Consider the following 21,879-nt stretch of genomic DNA (forward strand, 5'->3'; position numbering starts at 1 on the left):
CCTTTTCTAATGCCAGATGAGACAAATAAAATTATGCAGTTTTTCTTGTAAGAACCGCGATCTGATTATGAGGCACACCGTAACAAGGGATCCCCACTAGATTCAAAACGCCACTACACACTTGAGGGCTCCTGGTTCTTCTCACCCCGAAGAAGTGGCAGCACACCCCTTCTGCCATTTCCCTGGTGTCACAACCAACAATTTTCCTTTTTCACCTTTTCCACCTCTCGCATTTTAAATGCGTAAAGGCTTGTATGTTTACCCTACGACAAACCATCCCTCCCTCCGTGCCGTAGCGCCCGCAGCAGCGAGTGCATTCACCTTTGTGGAGCCTCTGGGTTCAACGCCAACGAAGCGGCAAGAGCGCAGCGCTCACGAATCTCTCAGCACCCACCTCACTCCGCCGCTTTTGCAGATCTCTTTGGCGATATAGGCCTGCACGTTTCCCTTCAACGTTAAGTAAGCCGTCACAACACCGCACGCTAAGCTATCAGTAGTTGGTGCTCTTTGTCAGCATCGCAGATCGCTTTCAAGGTTCGGCCCACGCGGCGCTCCAGGCGAAGCCGCGCCCGAGTACGATTGGTCGCAGGTTCGACGCGGATGGCTAAAGCGCTAAAGAGCGATAACAACTTATAACGATTGGAGCTTCTTCAGCGCACCCGGCACCGCCGTCCGCACCCGCTGGTGTTGCTGCAGCGCTGTCGTTTGCACTGGCCTGATCAAGTTTCACAACATTGATAACGACACTGGGCTGCCTGGAGGCGAGCGAGTGGCAGAATGCTTACGCATATTTTGACAACTGCCAGAGCAGTTCTTGCGTGAACGCACCTCATTGTTTTCCGTATTCATTTGGGGTAGCTGAGTCGGAAATAGACAAACGCTGCCTAGGAATGCAGTTGGTGTGTTGAGAGATTTCGCTTTGTCGAAAGGTTCGCTCCAGCGACAATTCTTGTTCGACCATTTTTGATAACTACGAGTTTCAAGCTTTCAGTAACCCACTAAACCTGCACTGGTGCTACGAACAGCTTCTACTTAGATTTTCTTTGTAGAAAATGAATTTTGCTTGACGTACCTGCACTAATTTATTATTTGTGTCGATCTGAAAGCGTACAATGTGCGCACCAGGAAGAATCTTAAAGCTCGTGACTGGGGTCTCGAGACTCTTGTCCTTCACATTGTACTGTTTCGTCGCCACAGCTTCCGTGCTTCCTGGCGCCTTCGGGTACTTGTAGTGCAAGTGATTCTGTCCATCGTCGTAGTTAATGTTGAACACGAACCTGCACAGTACAAAAAATAAAATGCGCAGTCTAGAATTCTGTGCGCGAGACAATTTCTGCGCGGTCATATTAGCTATCCTTAAGGCAGGTTGCACGCCAGCACCTTAGAGTTATCGAGGTTTCCATCAGTTCTAGATAAGTATGCTGCATAGAGAGTTTCTCCTGATGGATTTGGCAAATATAAAGGATATGCACAATAAACACCACAGCCGCAAAAGTGCACCTTCGTCTGTAAAAAAAAGGTGAACGTGTCCTTATTGTCCGAGGCGCTATGTGCTATTTGCGTGTCGAATGTTAAGGCTTACAATATTTCTTGTATATTTGGTGAGGACAATAGGGTTAACGTAAATATCTCTTTAATGCGAATAGCTTTAAAGTGCTGGAACAATTAAATTTAAAGATTAAATTACGTGGTTTGACATGCCGAAACCACCATCTGATTATGAGGCACACCACCACCCGGGGTTCTTTAACGTGTCCCTATGTCTAAGAACACGGGTATTTCCGCATTTAATGCAGCCGCCGTGGCTGGGACTAGATCCCGTGACCTCGTGCTTAGCAGCCCAACAGCATAGCCACTAAACAACCGCAGTGCGTCGCTGGAGAAGTGGGCAATGCTATACGATACGCAGTCTGAAATGTAATACATTTGTTTTTAATTAGTAATTAGTGTTGCTTGCATTTAACCAAAGAAGATGTAAGCGTGCCCGATGAAGCTTCTTTTTTACGCCAAGGCATGGGAAAGTGGATTGGGATTGTATGAGCAATTCAATACCAACCTAATGCAATATTACACTAATATTTGATGTAAAATGTGATTTGCAGCAAGGTGTATATTTACAGGAATTCAAAATTTGGGCACTTTTCGTACTTTGTTGCTATATGGAAAAATTCTGGGAAGAACATACGAGGAAGCAGAAAAGATAGATAATTGTTTTACGCCAGCTTCATTCGGAATGCCCATGATTATTAATGCGAAGAATTCATGTATAAATCACTCCAGTTGATGGTTTGCGGGCCGTTTCTTTCTCTTTTTTTTTTTTTTGTACCGATACCAAAGATAAGGCAGCCTAAGTGAACAAGCGAGTAAAGAGAAAGAAATCGCGCTTTGGGTATTCGTTGTGGATGACTTGCAAAACTTAGATAAAATCTTTGTACCCCAAAAGACGGCGCCTAGAACTGCATAATTCACCATGAAATTCAGGCTATTCAGAAACTGCCTTGCACCAAAGCGCGGGCACCCCTTTCTCTAGATTGGAAGTCACACTTACAGTACTCCGAGGGTTCGCTTGGTCCGCGCTATGTAGAGATATCGTTCAGTTTTTTTCTTTTTTTGCTATCACTTACCTTGTTAGTCGGGTACTGTGAACACCATCATTGTGTTAAATCTTTACAAAGCAGTTTCCAAAGAATATATGTGCCATTGGGATGAACAAAATTTTTCTATCCGACAACATTGCCCCTTTCATTCACGACACGCTCCACCCTAGGCGCCTGCAGATTTCTGGAGACGCAATACACAGTGCCATTGGGAATGTGGTCTCACATATATACATTGTAAAAGGGTACATGTAACAGTACACCAGATAACGTTAAGCATAAGTGACCAGTTCAATGACGCAGAGTAGGAACAGCTGGAAGCCCGAGTGCCGCACGCTAAGGTCATGCACTGGCGATCCGGCTGGATCAATGGACATACTGCGGGTACTGAGTCGGCCATTTCGTCGGCCTTGGCCATGCTCTAACCTAAATTTCAGCTCTTAGGCGCCCTGCCCTATGTTTCGCGTCGGCATCGGCCCTTGGCGTCATCCCTCGGCGTAACCGACCGAACGAGCACAGCGAATCATGAAAGAGCGAACGCGGAGCTCAGGGGGAGAAGAAACACAGCGGTAGTGAAGAGAGCGCTAAGAGGAAATCGGAGGAGAAGGGTGTAGCGAAACTACGAGGTGGAAAGCGTAGGAAGCGGGCTTGGCGAAAGCATTAAAAGAGAAGCGTAGTGCTGCGCAATGCGGGTCGTATTATTCTTTCGGGTGGTGGACGCAAACAACAGGTCAGATATCGATGTAAGCGGCTTTACCATATAGTTGAGCAGAGACGTGCGTTCGACGGTGCGATATGGTCCGTCATACATTGATATAAGTTTTTCTTTAAAGTCCATGCGTGGTACAAGGCACGGATAACCAGGCACGTGCGGCGGGATCTAAGTTGGGGTTTGTAATCAGCAAGTAACCTTGTTTTTCTTTTACACGCGAGCGCTTTTCGCCGTCTAACAAATGTTATCGCTCAGCGCCGGACGCGCCTGCATGTATCAAAAGTTTCTGGAATGTTATAAATGCTTCCATCCCTTGTTTGTTGTCGCCGAATCTCGTGTAATCTCATTGCATGTATGCGCGACGCGAATGGTGTCGAACTTTCTGGAAAACACGCGGACACCAGCGACTACTCTGGAACGTTCGATGGCTCATGTATAAAAGCTTATATTATTTTCGACCATCGCCGAGTGTGTTCACCGCTGTCGTTGTTCCTTGAGTGTAGCCTATTTTAGAGGGCCCAGGTTGGCCCCAAAAAATGCTACTTTCGTTAGTCACAGCTTCGCTGCTTTCTTCGCCGTCATTACTACGTGACAGTATCGTCGCCATCACGACAGCATTTTTGTTGTTGTTTATCGTCGGAGGTGAAATTTTGGGCTAACAGTGGCATTGCTAGGCATTTCAAGTGGCGGAAAGGAGTAGAAACTGACGCACTCTGTTGACAGGGTAAATCAATATCGATAATATAGGAAACGTTGCGACCACAGAGCAGGACATATGGGGGAAATCCTGTAGCATATTGTGCAGTCTTTTTAAATGCGCACTTGAGGAAGGTGAGAATGATCTTCCAGTTTGTAGGTCGGAGGAAACATACATGGCGATCATGTCACTAAACATGGGAGTGAAAGGCTCCGTAAGCCCGTTATTTAGAGAATGGTAAGCTTGGGTGGTCCAAGCACTGCTACATTGACCAAGCACCGCTACAACCACCTATGTCAAAAACACATGGCGTCACTCGTTCAGCAGTTAGCGAAGTGTTCATGCAGAAAACAAAACCGTGGTGCAAAATAGGTGCACTTTACTGGCGGCGGCTGCTGGTAGATTGGCGGCTCACGCATACTGGCCAACTGGGTCGGCTGGGACAGTGATCTATCATTTGCCAATGGGTGTAGAGTAGCGGCCCTACAGGACCATTCCCCGCACGCAAACAAAGTTTATCTTCATGGCACGGAGGCATAGCCGTCGCAGTAAAGGTCTGCAGGCTGGGACAAGTTGAGGAAACTTGAACAAAGAGCCGCAGAAAGCAGACCTCACGATCTGGGATGGGCGGATCTGGGAACGTGGTTCCGGTAGACATTACCTTCGCAAGATCAAGGTAAAGTGCAGACGGAAGAGCGACTTCCATGGATCCCGGATCAGTAGAACCCCTCTTCACGGCTTAGGGAAGCACAACCGTCGCAGTAATGGCGTGGAATCTTGGACCATTCTAGGAAATTTGCAGGAGGAACATGAAAAGGCCGTCCATATGATCTGTGATCGGGAGACCTGAGAACCGGATTCCGGTAGACACGACCGCGGCAAGCTCGAGGTTGCGTGAGTGCTTGAGCGCCTAAGTTTCGCTGGACGATAAAGACAGCGTTCTGCCGGGCAATTATTTCTGATTGATCACCACTGACTGTGCAGTCAATAGAGGGGTAGTTGTAGTTGGCTCTCGGAAAAGTATGCATGTCACAGTGTTAAAAGAAGTGGAGCTCCTGCTGTTTGCCGAAGAGCTCGGTATGGGGATTGACAATAAGTTGAAGAAATCCGACATTATTACTGCGATTGACGAAATGGGTTTCAAGGAGGACGAGGTCACGTTAGTTTGCGAAAGATATCTCGAGAGAGCAACGAAACGGAGGAAGCGTACGAGCGCGAGAAGGAATAGAAGGATCGCGATAGGAAATAATGGGCAGAAGAAAAGGAAAGGTAGGCAAAGAGGGGAAGAAGGCAAACAGTAATTGAGCTCGAGAAAATAAAAGTAGAGCAATCGGAATTAGCACGCGCTGAGGAAGCCGCGCCACCACAAATGGAAAGAGTGAAAATGACGAGTTAGCTTCAGCCGTATCAAACAGGATATGACACCGGTCTTTGCCTGATTAATTTTCAGAGGATTTGTGTGAAGCAATTATTTCACCACGACAAATACATAGCCGGAGCGGTTGCTTGCCTTCTTGGTGGGAGAAGCCTCGCATGTCGCGGCTGGACTGAGCGCACAAAAGTTTGCTCGCAAAATACAAGTTTGATTGATTGTTGTTGTATGGGGTTTTATGGCGCAAGGGCAAGATATGGCCAAAGAGCGCCATACACACGGTGATGGGTTTTCAATGAATTGTTCGTGAAATGGAGAAATGTACTTCGAACGGTGGATGTGGCATGGCTGTAAATGGGTCTAAAATCACTCCATCTAAATGTCGTAAATCAGATAAGTATTAAAACAATCACAACGACCAGAGATGGGAACTATCGCACCTTCTTGTTACGCCCGCATGATGTAAGAGAACGTGTAGTGAACGCAGCACTGATGCCTCAACAGGGATCTTGAATGCAAGGGCCTGGAGATGCGTACTATGCTAAATGTAATGAACGCAGCAGCAGCGTCTGGTAAGAAGCCGCACTACGTAACATTCGGTGGCATAATGTAGAATGTAATAATGTCAATAAATAGTTTGAACCTCATTGAGGGTGAAATAATGGGTTCATGTTGAGAAATTCTGCTCGATGTAATGGAATATGGTGTCGATATGCCAAGGGAAAGTGCTTTTTCTACTCGCATTCTGTTTTCCTTCACTTCACGAGGAAACGGATGACCGACAGTCTTTTACCACATGTACCACATGTAGGATGTTCATCGCCAGTCAGCAAGAAGTTTTGTGTATTGTTTGTGTGCCCTATTCTTAGTCCACAGAATATCTTATTAGTGCACAGAATAATTTTATTATAGATGAGGAGGTGCTTAAATGTGGTCTGATTAAGTGAAGTTTATTCGACGTTTGGGAGTCCGACAAGCGTTGGGAATCGTTGGGAGGCTTGGGAATCTGACAAGTCCGACAAATCTATGGCGGAGACAGCTATGAAAGAGTTGAAATCTTTTCTTGCTGTGGATGTCGTGATATCGTCAGCAAGCACATTACCTCGATGCCTCCGAACGCGGGCACCCAGCATATAATGACACGTTGATTGCATGCATAAACAGCGCACAAGAGTTTATAAATATTATTAAGTACAGGATATTTGTGCTTGTTTAGTGATATAATGCCTTAACAACACTCAGAGAGTCGGTATACAAGCTTTCAGCAAAGTAGTTTCAGAGGAGAATTCGGCAGTAACAAAAGAAGCCTAATGAAAGCTTTGTTGGGTTTGCGTGTAGTCTGAAGGAGAACTTTTCATAGTGGGTGAAAGAAGCAGGAGCGGATAACGTCTGTACGCTGTCATATTTAATATTCCTAAAACAGTGGCAAGCCGTGCCTTCAGGACCAAAGGAGTAGCGCGCAGTACTGTACATAACGTTCCCCACAGCCGAAAGCTTACCCATGAGGGCAAAAAAAAAAAATGAAAGGCGCCGCCAGTCGCATTTGCACGCGCACCAAATGCATAATAAAATCAACTTAAATTGGTACGTAATGGTAGAAGCTCCAACAAACCGACGGACGGAATGAAAGCACAAAGGACGAGCGCCCGTCTTGTGTCCTTTCACAAGAAAGGCGCTCGACCTAGCTCACCATCGCAGGCACGGCGACGCAAAAATAGAAAATGAAACAGCAAGCTCCAGCAACGTTGCTTCGACGTAGATCTTTCCGGTTATCCCGTGAGAAATTCAAGAAATTGTCAGGCTGAGGCGCCGCCAACGGCTCCGTCGTTTTGTGAGCGGCGTTACCATTATGAATGCATACGAACGGTCCCACCTTTCTACTTTAATGAAATGGGTAGGAGAGAACGCGGAAATCATTCGGAAAAACTTCAGTTGAGAGTTCAGCTGTGAAGTTATAACTGTAAGAAAAGCGTCAGTTCGCCCTAAACTGGCCACAGAAAAGGCCAGTATTCTCGTGCATAAGCAATCACTTGAGTAACCTCCATCTTCTAAAGCCATACATGACGGATGTAATGGTAAATGGCAAAGGATGTAGGGTACTCAGGGTCTCTGTGGCCGCCATCGATGCCGTACGTCCGAAGCCTGTGAAAGATGAAGCATGTGTGTTTTAATGCACGTGCATAAGGCAGGCCGTCAGCGAAGACTCACTGTGCGTACCTATTCCAAAGGTACAGAATAAATAACCTTTCAGAGATTTCGCGACAGTTGCAGCAGTAATCAATGGGCTGCCGGTAGGCTGCCCTTGCCTTTTGTGTAACAGCTCTGACTCGCTACTGAATCAAAGTGGGTGTACATTTGCTGAAGCCCAGGTCATGGCTTTGACAAGGTCCAACGCTCGACCTAGCTCACCACCGCAGGTAGGGCAATGCAAAATAGAAAATGAAACAGCAAGCTGCAGCGACGTTGCTTCGACGTAGATCTTTCCGGTTATCCCGAGAGAAATTCAAGAAGATTGTCAGGCTGAGGCGCCGCCAACGGCTCCGACCATCTCGACAGTCTTTCTCTCTCTCTCTCTCTTTCGTCTGAGAGAGAAACTTTTATTCCTAAACAAAAACCCGCATTTAGGTACATATTGACACGTGTACTTATCTTTATCGGGCGACCACGCTTCGCCGCCTAACAAATGCTATCACACGGCGCGGGACGCACCTGCATGTATCCGAAGTTTCTAGAAAGTTATCGATGCTTCTATCCACGGTCTGTTGTCGACGAACCTTGTGTTATCTGATTTCATCGCCTGACGCGAATGATGTAGAACTATGTGGAAGGCACGCGGGTCCCAACGATTAGTCTGGAACATTCGATGACTGCTCTATAAAAGCCGACGCGCTTGACCCGCTGATCAGATTTCCGACGATCGCCGACTGTGTTCGCCGCTTTCGTTGTGCTATAAGTGTAGCCTGTTTTGTGGGCACAAGTTCGCCCAATAAAAGTTAGTTTTCTCGTTCACAGTATTGCTACTGTGTTCTTCTACGTCACCACCACGTGACATCTGGTGGAGGTGCTTTGCGTTCATGTACCGGACGCCCCCACAAAGCCGTGACCCAAGCCCTCACTCGGAAGACACCAACGTCGCCAAGAACCAGCGAGGTAGCCGCAGGCTGCAAGGACTGCCCCCGGAGCACGGACTTTTGCCTGAGACGACTAGGAAGATGGCCACCACGTCCACCCCAATGGCAGCCCCAGCGTCACCCGTCGTGCTGCAGCAGCCCAGGGAGCCTCCGACGTTCCGCGGTTCAACTTTCGAGGACCCGGAAAGCTGGCTCGAGACGTACGAGAGAGTCGCTACCTTTAACAACTGGAACAGCGACGACAAACTGCGATATGTCTTCTTCGCTTTGGAAGACGCGGCCAGGACGTGGTTCGAGAACCGAGAAGCCACCTTAACGACCTGGGAACTTTTCCGAAGCGGCTTCCTGCAGACGTTCGCAAGCGTCGTACGCCGAGAACGAGCCCAAGCGCTATTAGAAACCCGGGTGCAGCTGCCTAATGAGACGACCGCGATCTACACGGAAGAAATGAGCCGTCTCTTCCGCCACGCCGACCCTGAAATGCCCGAGGAGAAGAAAGTCCGCCTGCTGATGCGTGGTGTGAAGGAGGAACTCTTTGCCGGAATGGTACGAAGCCCACCGAAGACCGTGGACGAGTTTCTTCGCGAGGCCACCAGCATCGAGAAGACACTCGAGATCCGAAACCGGCAATTCGACCGCCGCACAAACCCGACGAACTACGCCGGAGTTCAATCACTGGCCACCGACGACCTGCGCGAGGCTATCCGAGCGGTCGTGCGGGAGGAGCTACAAAAGCTGTTCCCACCATCACAGCCTCAAGTGGCTTCGATTGCCGACGCCGTGCGTGAAGAGCTCCAACAACAACTTGGAGTAGCCCCTGTATCGCCCCAGCCTGAGCCGCAAGCGATGACCTACGCCGCCGTCGCACGCCGTCAAGGTCCCCCTCCGCGACCGCGCCAGGGCCCTGTCACGCCGCAGTTCCGTCGTCCGCCGCCGCCAGCGCCAGCACGACCACCCGTCGCCCAGCGCACCTACGCGAGGAAGACGGACATTTGGCGCGCTCCTGACCACCGCCCGCTCTGCTACCACTGCGGAGAAGCGGGGCACATCTACCGCCGATGCCCATACCGGGAGATGGGACTGCGAGGTTTCGCCGTTAACGCGCCGCGGCCACAGATTGGCGAACGACCTCGCGATATCGCCGACTACCTCGCCGCCACTCAGTGGAGCCCTCGACGAGCTTCCCGTTCGCCGTCACCAGGCCGCTACCTGTCGCCGCAGCGCCGACCATACACTGGCCCAGCCCGGGGCCGGTCCGTCAGCCCATATCCGGAAAACTAAAAGCAGCAACCGATGGAGGTGCGGTTGCTGTTCGTCGAACTGACGAAGATCCTCCGCCGCCGACGAAGACGACGAAGAAACTATCTCGACGACTTAATGACGACACGCCGCCGTCCCGAAGAAGTCGGGAAGCCAAGACTACACCGACGAAAGACGACTTGACGACGCGACGTTCCAGCTTCAGATTAACACGACGCAGCCGTGATCCGACGCCAAGACCCAACTGCAACGCCAGACAAAGAACCACCGACCTCGACGTGCTTCTCGACGGCCACGCAGTCACTGCCTTAGTCGACACAGGGGCCGATTACTCCGTAATGAGTGGACACATCGCCGCCCAGTTGAAGAAGGTTAAGACTGCATGGGAGGGCCCTCAAATTCGCACCGCAGGAGGACACCTCATCACGCCGACTGGAATCTGCACGGCAAGAATAACCATTCACGACCGGACTTACCCTGCCACTTTCGTTATCCTCCAACAGTGTTCACGAGACGTCATTCTCGGTATGGACTTCCTGAACCAACACGGCGCAATCATCGACCTGAAGTCACAGTCAATAACGCTGTCGGAAGATAGAGCAATACCGCCGGAGAGCCCTCGTAGTCACCACGCCTTGAGTGTGCTTGAAGATCAAGTGAGCATCCCGCCTCGCTCCAGCATTATTATTTTGGTCGGCACCGAAACACCCGCTGACGTAGAAGGCGTCATCGAAGGCGACCAACGTCTACTGCTCGACCGTGAAATTTGCGTCGCAAGAGGGATCGCTCGACTGCACGGAGGAAACGCGAAGGTGTTGCTGACAAACTTCAGCAAGGAGTTCAAGCACATCAACAAGGGCACGACGATCGCATACATTGAGGAAATTGTGGAAACCAGCGATGCCTTTGTCCTCTCGGATTCTATCGCATCTACCCCGACAACCGTAGTTCCCGAGCCAGACTTCGACATAAGTCCAAGTCTCCCCATGATTAAGCAGCAACAGCTCAGAAGTCTGCTTCGACGATACAAAGGCTGCTTTTCGACGTCATCGAGGATTCGACAAACACCAGTCGCAAAGCATCGCATAATAACCGAAGAATGCGCTCGACCACTACGCCAGAGCCCTTACCGAGTTTCGACGCGGGAACGTGAAGCTATAAGAGAACAAGTCGACGAAATGCTGCGCGACGACATCATCCAGCCGTCGAAAAGCCCGTGGGCATCCCCTGTTGTCCTGGTAAAGAAAAAGGACGGAACCCTACGTTTCTGTGTCGATTATCGTCGACTGAACAAGATCACGAAGAAGGATGTATACCCCCTCCCACGGATAGACGACGCATTAGATCGGCTCTGCAACGCTAAATACTTCTCGTCGATGGACCTCAAGTCTGGCTATTGGCAAATTGAAGTCGACGAAAGAGATCGCGAAAAGACCGCCTTCATCACCCCAGACGGCCTCTACGAGTTCAAGGTTATGCCATTTGGACTGTGCTCGGCGCCTGCAACGTTCCAGCGCGTGATGGACACGGTTTTAGCAGGATTGAAGTGGCACACCTGTCTCGTTTACTTGGATGACGTCGTTGTCTTCGCCGAAAATTTCGACGATCACCTTAGGCGGCTCGCAACAGTACTCGAGGCCATCAAGTCATCAGGGCTCACTCTGAAGCCAGAAAAGTGCCGCTTCGCCTACGATGAGCTTCTCTTCCTAGGCCACGTCATCAGCAAGTCTGGAGTCCGCCCCGACCCGCAGAAGACAGCTGCCATCGCAAAGTTTCCGCAGCCCACCGACAAGAAGGCAGTGCGTAGATTTCTTGGCATGTGTGCCTACTACAGGCGATTTGTCAAGAACTTTTCACGCATCGCTGAGCCGCTGACACAGCTAACTAAATGTGACATCGAGTTCAAGTGGGAAACGCAGCAGGCCGACGCATTTGAAGAACTCAAACGACGCATGCAGTCGCCGCCCGTACTTGCGCACTTCGACGAGCTCGCCGATACCGAAATCCACACTGACGCCAGTAGCCTAGGCCTCGGTGCCGTCCTAGTCCAGCGAAAAGATGGACATGAACACGTGATAGCTTACGCTAGCCGGTCGTTGTCAAAAGCGGAAGGCAATTATTCCACAACGGAAAAGGAATGCCTCGCCATCGTTTGGGCTACAGCGAAATTTCGCCCCTACCTATATGGCAGGCCATTCAGAGTGGTCAGCGACCATCACGCGTTGTGTTGGCTAGCTAACTTAAAGGACCCTTCAGGACGGCTGGCACGGTGGAGCCTCAGACTACAAGAATACGACATCACTGTAACATACAAGTCCGGTCGAAAACACTCAGATGCCGATTGCCTATCACGCGCCCCCATTGACCCGCCGCCGCAAGATAACGAGGATGACGACGCCTTCCTTGGAATAATAAGCGCGGAAGACTTCGCTGATCAACAACGAGGGGACCCGGAGCTAAAAGCCCTTGTCGAGTATTTGGAAGGGCACACCGACGTTGTCCCTAGGGCATTTAAGCGTGGATTATCTTCGTTCACGCTTCAAAACAACCTACTCGTGAAGAAAAACTTTTCACCAGTCCGCGCCAACTACCTTCTTGTTGTTCCGTCGGCGCTGCGTCCAGAAGTACTGCACGCCTTACACGACGATCCCACTGCTGGGCACCTCGGATTCTCCCGGACGCTGTCGAGGATACATGAAAGGTATTACTGGCCGCGTCTTACCGCCGACGTCGCCCGTTACGTCAAGACATGCCGAGACTGTCAACGACGCAAGACACCACCGACAAGGCCAGCAGGGTTACTACAGCCGATCGAACCTCCTCGTCGACCATTCGAGCAGATTGGGATGGATTTGTTGGGGCCGTTTCCGACGTCAACATCCGGGAATAAGTGGATCGTCGTGGCAACGGACTATCTCACCCGCTTCGCTGAAACAAAAGCTCTACCGAAAGGCAGCGCAGCCGAGGTGGCGAAATTTTTCGTCGAGAACATCCTGCTGCGACATGGCGCCCCAGAAGTCCTCATCACCGACAGAGGAACGGCTTTTACAGCAGAGCTCACCCAAGCCATTCTGCAATATAGCCAGACAAGCCACAGGAGGACAACTGCCTACCATCCGCAAACTAATGGTCTCACGGAGCGCCTGAATAAGACCCTCGCCGACATGCTAGCGATGTACGTCGACGTTGAGCACAAGACGTGGGACGCGGTCCTGCCGTATGTAACCTTCGCTTACAACACGGCGGTGCAAGAAACAACACAGATCACGCCGTTCAAGCTGGTCTACGGCAGGAACCCGACGACGACGCTTGACGCCATGCTGCCGCACGTAATTGACGAAGAGAATGTTGACGTCGCTAGCTATCTCCAGCGCGCCGAAGAAGCCCGACAGCTCGCCCGCCTCCGGATCAAGAACCAACAGAGGACCGACAGCCGACACTACAACCTCCGACGACGCTTCGTCGAGTACCAGCCCGGCGACCGTGTTTGGATATGGACCCCGATACGCCGACGAGGACTCAGTGAGAAGCTACTGCGACGCTATTTCGGACCCTACAAGGTCATCCGACGTATTGGCGCTCTGGACTATGAGGTCGTGCCAGACGGCATTTCGCATTCACAGCGGCGCCGCGCACGATCTGAAGTGGTCCACGTGGTGCGCCTTAAACCCTTTTACGGACGCTGACGAACTTCGTTATTTTTGTTGTTTTCTTTGCTACGAGTGCTTTTGTGTATTACTTTCGTTTGTTTGCAGCATCGGGTCGATGCTTTTTTTAAGAGGGGGGTATTGACACGTGTACTTATCTTTATCGGGCGACCACGCTTCGCCGCCTAACAAATGCTATCACACGGCGCGGGACGCACCTGCATGTATCCGAAGTTTCTAGAAAGTTATCGATGCTTCTATCCGCGGTCTGTTGTCGACGAACCTTGTGTTATCTGATTTCATCGCCTGACGCGAATGATGTAGAACTATGTGGAAGGCACGCGGGTCCCAACGATTAGTCTGGAACATTCGATGACTGCTCTATAAAAGCCGACGCGCTTGACCCGCTGATCAGATTTCCGACGATCGCCGACTGTGTTCGCCGCTTTCGTTGTGCTATAAGTGTAGCCTGTTTTGTGGGCACAAGTTCGCCCAATAAAAGTTAGTTTTCTCGTTCACAGTATTGCTACTGTGTTCTTCTACGTCACCACCACGTGACAATATTGAGTAAGGTTCCATAGGACATGACTCAATTGGGACCTCCTCTTATAACTTAAGCCGAGATAAATATAAAAAATGGCAACAAAATAGGAATAAGTATTTAGTTTTAACAATGAAGCACTGCAAATATGCATGACTAACATGCAGCATAAATATACAAACGCAGTTAATAATGCAAAGGCACGCAGAAGCGAAGAAGAAAGAAGGGACAACATTATCGCAGTGCAGATTAATTACACAACGTTTAGGGGTGAAGAACAAATCAAACAAGTTATTTCTGCAATGCTCCCAATGATAACAATTGCTTGGTACTTCGGCATGGTATTCGAAAACAAAACAGCCGCAAAAGTAGCAGCATGTTTGCCATAGTAAGTGCGGACATATGATAGTTAAAAATTATTCTTCGGGACAAACTTAGTCGGGTTAGAGTTGAACAAATGTGATTTTCGCTACACACTAGTTCCTATGATGTCATTTATAAGCATAAAAACTAGCATTACCTATGTATATTTGAAGAAATTGCAGATTGATAATAAACTACGTTGTTAAAGTAACGAAGATGCACTAGTGAACTGAGGGCGAATGTTCGGATACGAATGCCCTGGTTTTGGAGGCGTTGGAGTTACAGTATGTGAAAGGGATAGATGGTTGCCGCTTACGTGATAGAGCACGTAACATGACAGTGGATGAAGGCGTATTACATCTTCAATAAAGTTGGTAAATAGAAGCATGGTCGTGCGTTAATTAATATTCTTATACCGTGAGATAACTTCTATGTTATATATGAGATCTGATGCGAATATTTGAAGTGAGCAATTCTTCGGCTGAAGAGAAAACGTCGCAGTGCTATCACCTCACTGCACTGCGAAATAACTTGCACGCTTAAAACGAGAGAGAGAGAGAGAGAGAGAGAGAGAGAGAGAGAATCAACTTTTACTGAGCCCTTAGTAAAGGTTGGTGCGCGCTAGCACCAGAAGGGGTGGAACCTTGTTCTCAGGTCCCATATGTATCCAGCAGTTCCTGGCCCCTAGCCGCCAGCGCGAGCTGGGTCGGTAGGTCGGGGCTGGACAACAAGGTCTCCCATCGCTCGGGAGGGTTGGGGCTGCGGAGGGTGGGGGGTAGGGATGGTGGGGTGTTCTTGAGCTTAGTGCACTCTGCAAGGATGTGTGCTAGAGTGCCGTTTGATCGTCTGCAAAACGGTCATGAAGTGTCATGCTCTGCTGGGAACATCTTGTGCAAGAGCACGGGATGCGCTAGCGACCGCGCTTGCGTGCGTCGCACGATCGTTTGCTGCATTCAGCTGAGTTGCGGATGCGAACGGGGAAGCCTACATCTGCCGCTTCTGTACATTTCGGTGATTTCTTTGTAACTTGTCACGGGGTGCGGTAGCTCTGGATCGTCCTTGGCCCGGATTGACAGTTCTCGGGCATAGTGGTCGGCGAGTGCGTTGCCTTCCACCCTTCCACTTGCGAGTGAGCCGGGACCCAAACGAGTTCAACGTCCCGTCCCGGTGATTTGCATTTGGTGAGGGTCGCTAGTGCCGCGGGAGAGATGTTCCCCTTGCGGTAACTTGCGTAGGCGGTCTTCGAGTCTGTGGCTACGGTACTCCCGGTTGTGCGAGTGCGAGGGCCACGACCACTTGTTCTGCTTCGGCTGTATTCGTCGATTGTATCGACGCGCCTGTGACCAGTTTATCGATGGTGGTGAGGACCGCCGTTGCTCTGGCGCCGTGCTTGAGAAGCGAGGCGTCCGCGCAGAGAACCTCGGGGTCCACTGCCAGCTGTCGAGCCAGTGCCTTGGCCCGCGCAGAGCGTCTCTCGTCCTTCCTTCTCGGCTGCATGTTCCGGGGGAGGGGCGTGGTCTTAATAATATCACTCCACGTTTTGGGGAGCGGCTCCGTTGTCGGTTGCTGTTCAATTTGCCATCCTATCTTGCGTAGGACGGCCCGACCGTGCTCTGTGCGGCTCAGTCTCTGGTGGGACAGGTGTGCTCCCACCAGTTCTTCTATCGTGTTGTGGGCACCCATTTCCAGCAGCTTCTGCGTTGCCGAGTAGACTGGGAGGCCCATGGCGAGTTTGACTGCTTTCCTTATCGTCGTGTTAAGCGTCTCGCGGTTCACCTTCGTAAGCTGGAGGGACGGGGCGGAATACGTTACGCGTGACATGACGAATGCCTGCACCAGGCGCAGTGCGTCTTCTTCTTTGATCCCTCTGTTCCGGTTGGTGACTCTCCGGATCATGCTCAGGACCTACTCTGATGTCAACGGCTGCGTGCGCCTTGCCGTTGCTGCGCAACAGCTTGCCCACTATCCGAATCTGCTGCGTTGGCTTGATCTCTGTGCCGTCGATGGGGATAATTCTGTTCGGTGGCGGGTCTTTCTTTGGTCTTCCGGGCTGTACCATGAGCAGCTCCGATTTCTGTAGAGCACAGCTCAGGCCACAGGTCGTGGCATACTCGTGGGCGGTCGTTGCCGCTCTCTGAAGGGCGTCCTCTGCCGAGGCAGCGGAGCCCGCGCGGTTCTTTCACACGGTTATATCGTCGGCATATAACGCGTGGTCCACGCCTTCGATCTGATTGAGTAGTTCGGGCAGGGACAGGAGGGCCAGGTTCAAAAGCAGAGACGACAGGACCGACCCCTGTGAGGTACCTCTGTCTCCGAGCTCCACAGGCTCTGACCGTTTCTTTCCTATCCGGATAGTTGCCGTTCTATTGGTTAGGGAATCATTAATATAGCCGTAGGTCTTGTGGCCCCACCCCGTCTTGTGCAGGTTCTCGAGCACGCTGGCGTGGAACACGTTGTCGAAGGCCCCCTTGAGGTCCAAAGCCAGTATACCCCGGGGCGCATGTCCCGTTGCTCTTTTAATCACTAGTTAGTGTAATATGATCAGGACGTCTTGGGTGATCAGGTGCTGGCGGAATCCATACATGGTCACCGGCATCTGGCTCGTCTCGTCCAGGTGCGCTTGAAGTCTTCTGAGAACCATGCGTTCCATGATCTTGCCCGCACAGGACGTGAGCGAGATTGGGCGCATGTTCTCGATCGTCAGAGGTTTGCCGGGTTTCGGTATGAACCGTACCTCGGCCTCTTTCCATTCTGCGGACAACTTCGAGCTTTTCCAGGTTCTGTTGATGTGACCCTGGAGCCCGCGTGCCGCCGCATCACTCATGTTGTTGAGCAGCTTGAATGTAATGGCGTCCGTTCCGGGTGCGCTCGTCTTATTACTTTCGTCTATGGCTGTTAATAACTCCGTGATGGTGAACGGTTCATCGAATGCCGGATTTCCCGGTCCCCCGTACTCCTGCGGTATCGGAAGCCGCCCTCTCTCCATCTTGAGGTAGATCGCCTGGAGGTCTTCAATGAGCCTTTGGCCGTTGCCATCGTAAGCGTTCAGAACCTGATCGACCCGTTGAGCAGCAAGACCACAACCAACCGCTCAAAACGAATAACGTCATAAATCTGTCTACAAATAGCATCCTTACATCCAAAAAGTGTATAAGGGAGTGAGATATGGGACTATTTACACAATTATTCACTTGTAACCATGTGAATTATGTTGCAGTGTACCTCGCAATATGCCGAAATAGCATTCTGCCTTTTAATGTGAAGACAATTATATCGAAACTCCACGCGCATTTTTGTCGTCGCAGTTGCCGTGATGTTCTGTAGGAAGTCCAAGGGCGATAACACCGTCGCCGCGCGTTGTATGTATATGTGCGAGTGAAAGCACGCGAGGGAAGCGGACGGTAGCGGCTCAATCGCGCGTGTGACGAAGAAAGCAGAGAGGAAACGCGCTCTCTTCCGTCGCACTAGAGGCCGTAGGAGGATGGGAGAGGGAAAGGGAGGGAGGGAGGGAGAGAGGGTGCAGAGTTATGATCTGGTATCCACTGCGTATTTCGCGACCAGACGTGAGTGGAACTCATCGCGGCTCACTCTCGCGCGCGATATATGGAGGAAAACGGGGAGGCAGCGGGAGAGGGAGGGCGTGGCTTCGACTTGGCCAAAAGTGCGCGCAACTGCGCGCGCCGTGTTTCGAAGGGGATCTACAGACGGCTCATACCTCTGTGCGCGCTGTGCTCTCACCGTTCTTGCGTTGACGCGATAGACCGCACGAAGGTCACTTCGCTCGCTGCTGCTTCCGCGCTTGCTCACACCAGCGTTTTGACAGCGAGTGTCCGCGCCCATTGAGTGTGATCTGTTCATATTTGCTTTTACGCGCTCACAGGGTGCTTGTTAATTCGGTTAGTAAGTGAATGTTTCCAAATATGTACGCCCGCTAAAGGTGCTTTCCTTACTTCGTATAGCTGCCTACTAGTTTGCTATCGCAATCGATGCTTCACCTTTCGAGTGAAAATGCGACTATTTCTGTCTAATTAATATACGAACACCTTTACTGCCATAATGCATGAACACCGAAGACACTTAAAAAAATCAATTCTCGGGTTTGACGTGCCAGAAGTACGAACTGATCATGGCGCGCGCCGTATTGGAGAACTCCGGATTAATTTTGAACAGCTGGTTTCCCTTAGCTCGCACCCAACAGAAGCTAAATGGGTATACTTTTTTTTTCATGTTGCCTTCATCGAAGTGCAGACACCGCGGCTGGTATTTGATCCCACAACCTCGTGCTCAACAGTACAACTCCACATCTGCTAAATCTCAATGGTGGATGACGGCTACGGAAAAAAAAAGGGAAAACAAGTTGACCATTGGCAGCAAGTGTATTTAATTGGCTTGTTTCTTTCGGAGCGAGGATGCTCTGAAAACTTTTAATGTTAACATTTATATTCTTATTCCACGAAGTTGTGTTTCCTGTCAAAATTGTTAAATTCTAGACCTGTAAATAAGGATGTGTCTTGACAGATAGCTTTGCAATAACGCTTTGGGTTGATATTTTAGTTATCGCATTAATGAAATAATTATTCACGTACGTTTTCCACTCTGGGGCAATATGCAGAACCACTGCGACTTCCGGGTTGCCGTCAACAGGATGGCTTACCAGAGTAAACGTATAGCCGTTGGTCGTTGGCACCCCGTCTCCCTGAAATGCAGTCGAACGAAGTTACAACAAACTGTTTGGTTTGCTATGAAGAGCTGGATATTACGAGAAATTTGATAAATTGTAACGCTTGTGTAAAAGCAATTGCTGCAGTACGATCGCTCTACACGCGCATGTTTTAGAAGTCGTAGCGGAAAGCGCCAAAAATACGCTCCATCTGTTATGGAACCATCCATATATATCCAAAAATCCTATATGCGCACTTCGCGATGAGCACAGTGAGAAAAAAGCTGCAATTTCAACCGTAGTTTCACCGTCGACAGAAAACAAACCAGTTTTGTTTCTGCCAGGCAAAAGATACTTGCACTCAAGGAGCGCGAGACGAGAGCGTCACGGTGCCATGCGACAAACCGATAGGACGGAAAAATTAGCCGTGCTTGCACAGTCGATGCTCCCCACAATATACTGTTTGTAGAGCAATATGTTCACTCAAGCAAGAAAATGTTAGGCCTGCTGAACAGAATGCTTATCAATTTCTTCTCACAACTATGCTATTAGGCCTCGCATATCGGATACACTGAAGAAATATGGGTACCTTAAACAACCTATCTGGCGTAGCGCTGAAGGATTTTAAAGCAGTAATAGCAGGACACTTCTTAGTTATTATTATTTTTGCTTTCGATGAACGTCTTCGACATTGATACCCTAGAAAATATGCTTGCAATCAGTAGAAGATGCAAAATAATCTATGAGGACGTTCAACGAACTAGTTTTTGTTCAGATTTCTAGGTGGCAGGTGTCGTGACGTTATCACTTAAGTAGGTAGTCACGTGGGTGTAGAACACCGAACATCCAAGGTCGATTCAAATAGGTCGCGAATCTTCAGGCGAAAAGCGGTTCAGTACAGATTGTCACCGACATCAGCATGGGGGGGTTATGGGAGCAGCGACTGAAGCGCGACTATGTTTGGAGGGAACAAACATTCAGAAAGAAAAACGCGTTTTTTAATTGAAACGAGACACAGTTAGATTCATTCTACGAAAATAAAATTCCTAGTCAATTTTATATATTCGTGACGAGTTAGGAAAATACAAGTTTTATTTTATTATTATTAATAAATGCATTTCTTTTCAGCGCCTATCGCTACAGGGGGCGTTGACGCCACTATCACTCGCAATGCAATGCACGTCTTGAAATTGGCAGAAAGGCGCACTCGTTTCACCTGTTGAAATAATCCCCCCTCACAGTTTGTGCTTTCTTGCTTGTCGAAGTTTGTCTGAATTTGGTGACGCGGGTAGCTTCATTGCTTTTTAATCTGTTCAGTCAAAAGTAGTGAGTTATGACCGCCAGATAATTGTGTAGTTGTTTTCGTGCGACTGCGCTGGCCGACGGGCTTGGCATCCAACAATAGGATCACCAATCTACACCTAAAGCTTTCGTCGGCCTCCAAAGAAAGTATGTTCTCTGCAGGGATGCGATTTCGACAACCGTACGGCTGGCCTTTTCCTACATCGCTTTCCACGCTGAAAGCTCGAAACGCCCATCAAATCGAATGGCGGGGCCTTTGAATATATAGCTCCAAAGGAAGAACAACAAAACAAATTTCGCGCCTTCGAAAACAATATGACGTCACTTCTGCTTTTAACGGAAATGGCGTCACATTATTTTTTCTTCTGCCGGAAGTGTTCCCACCACATACAGATGGCGCTAAGCCCCATGGACCGCCGATGGACCGCCATGTTTTGAACGTATGGGCTCCTATGGAAGCTTCGCTACCAGGTATATTTACCTTGGAACATCTTTGCGCCCAAGCTCAGGATCATTCGGTGATCAGGTATGCTGCTATTACCTCCTAATCGTTACGCGGCCTCACGCGTCAGCCTTGCCAACCTCTCTCTTTTTCGCAGATTTAGAGCGGTTTCTGCTACTGCTTGCTGGGGTAGTACCTTCGAGTGACCCTTTCGGTGACAGTCGTACATTCGTGAGATTTCGCGAGATTCAGCTAACGAGAGTCAATGAGCTACTTTGTCGCGTTCGCCCAACCCTTGTACGCATGCATCCAGTCATGATTGTTGAGTATTCTTGTGAAAGCAAATCTATCTATAAAAATGAACGTCGCTTGCATAGTGTGGCCGCGTCGTTTCGTACCTGGCAACTTTAAATTTCTAGGTAGATTAGTGAAGGTTTGGTTCGCCGACTATAGACTTTAGCAAATGATCTTATTATAGCGATCAATGTTGATTGACGAAATGGTGCACCTGCTCGGTGTAAAAGAAAACTGCATAGATCCTCTTCTTGAGCATACCTCGAAATGAAAGTCGCAGATTTTCTAACTGTATGGTTCGTTTCGTTAATAACCTTTATGTAGTGCCTATGCAGACGATGCATTCACCTGGAGGTGCATGCTCGAGCTAAATATCGTATCCGCGCCTACAAATCCTCAATTTATCAAATCAAAATTCCTAGCCCGCGGTAGCCCTAGCGCCTCACAAGGGGAGGGGGCTGGTAGCGAGACCCTGCGGCAGCCGCGGTATCTACGGTACGTAGCAGCGTGACCTCTGAAATTACGGACGCCATGCACACGAGCCACTCACTAGGTCATTCATCACTTGACGCTAGCGGAAAGGACGGCGTTTTTACAGCGAAGCTGTTGGCTGCGGCCACAGGGACCTCGGCCACTCAGACAGACTTGAAAAGTGCTTTGTCTATGAGTTTCCTCTAAGAGAATTGCCTTTTCTCGTATATTTGATTTACAATCGGAAAATATTCTGCCTGCGCCTTGACCGTAAGTCGTATTTAACGAAATTTGTTACACAGCTTACTTTGAAATCGACATTATGAAAAACAATGGATGGATGGAGGATGGATGGATGGATGCTATGAGCGTCCCTTCGGATAGGGGTGG

The 21,879-nt window shown here is 49.7% G+C and overlaps 1 protein-coding gene across 4 annotated transcripts in view; it reads right to left on the minus strand.

Moving 5' to 3' along the window:
- The window catches only part of LOC129384665 (uncharacterized), a 173,030-nt gene that overhangs the window by 120,486 nt on the left and 30,665 nt on the right, over positions 1 to 21,879 (minus strand). For all 4 annotated transcript variants that reach the window (XM_055070267.1, XM_055070265.2, XM_055070266.1 and 1 more), the window contains exons 3-4: positions 18,907 to 19,016; positions 1,073 to 1,277 (exon numbers count right to left, since the gene is read on the minus strand). In XM_055070267.1, coding sequence (XP_054926242.1) covers positions 1,073 to 1,277; positions 18,907 to 19,016 — 315 coding nt within the window. The remainder of the gene's footprint in view (positions 1 to 1,072; positions 1,278 to 18,906; positions 19,017 to 21,879) is intronic.

Source organism: Dermacentor andersoni, chromosome 5, assembly GCF_023375885.2.
Source record: "Dermacentor andersoni chromosome 5, qqDerAnde1_hic_scaffold, whole genome shotgun sequence".
Classification (NCBI taxonomy): domain Eukaryota; kingdom Metazoa; phylum Arthropoda; class Arachnida; order Ixodida; family Ixodidae; genus Dermacentor; species Dermacentor andersoni.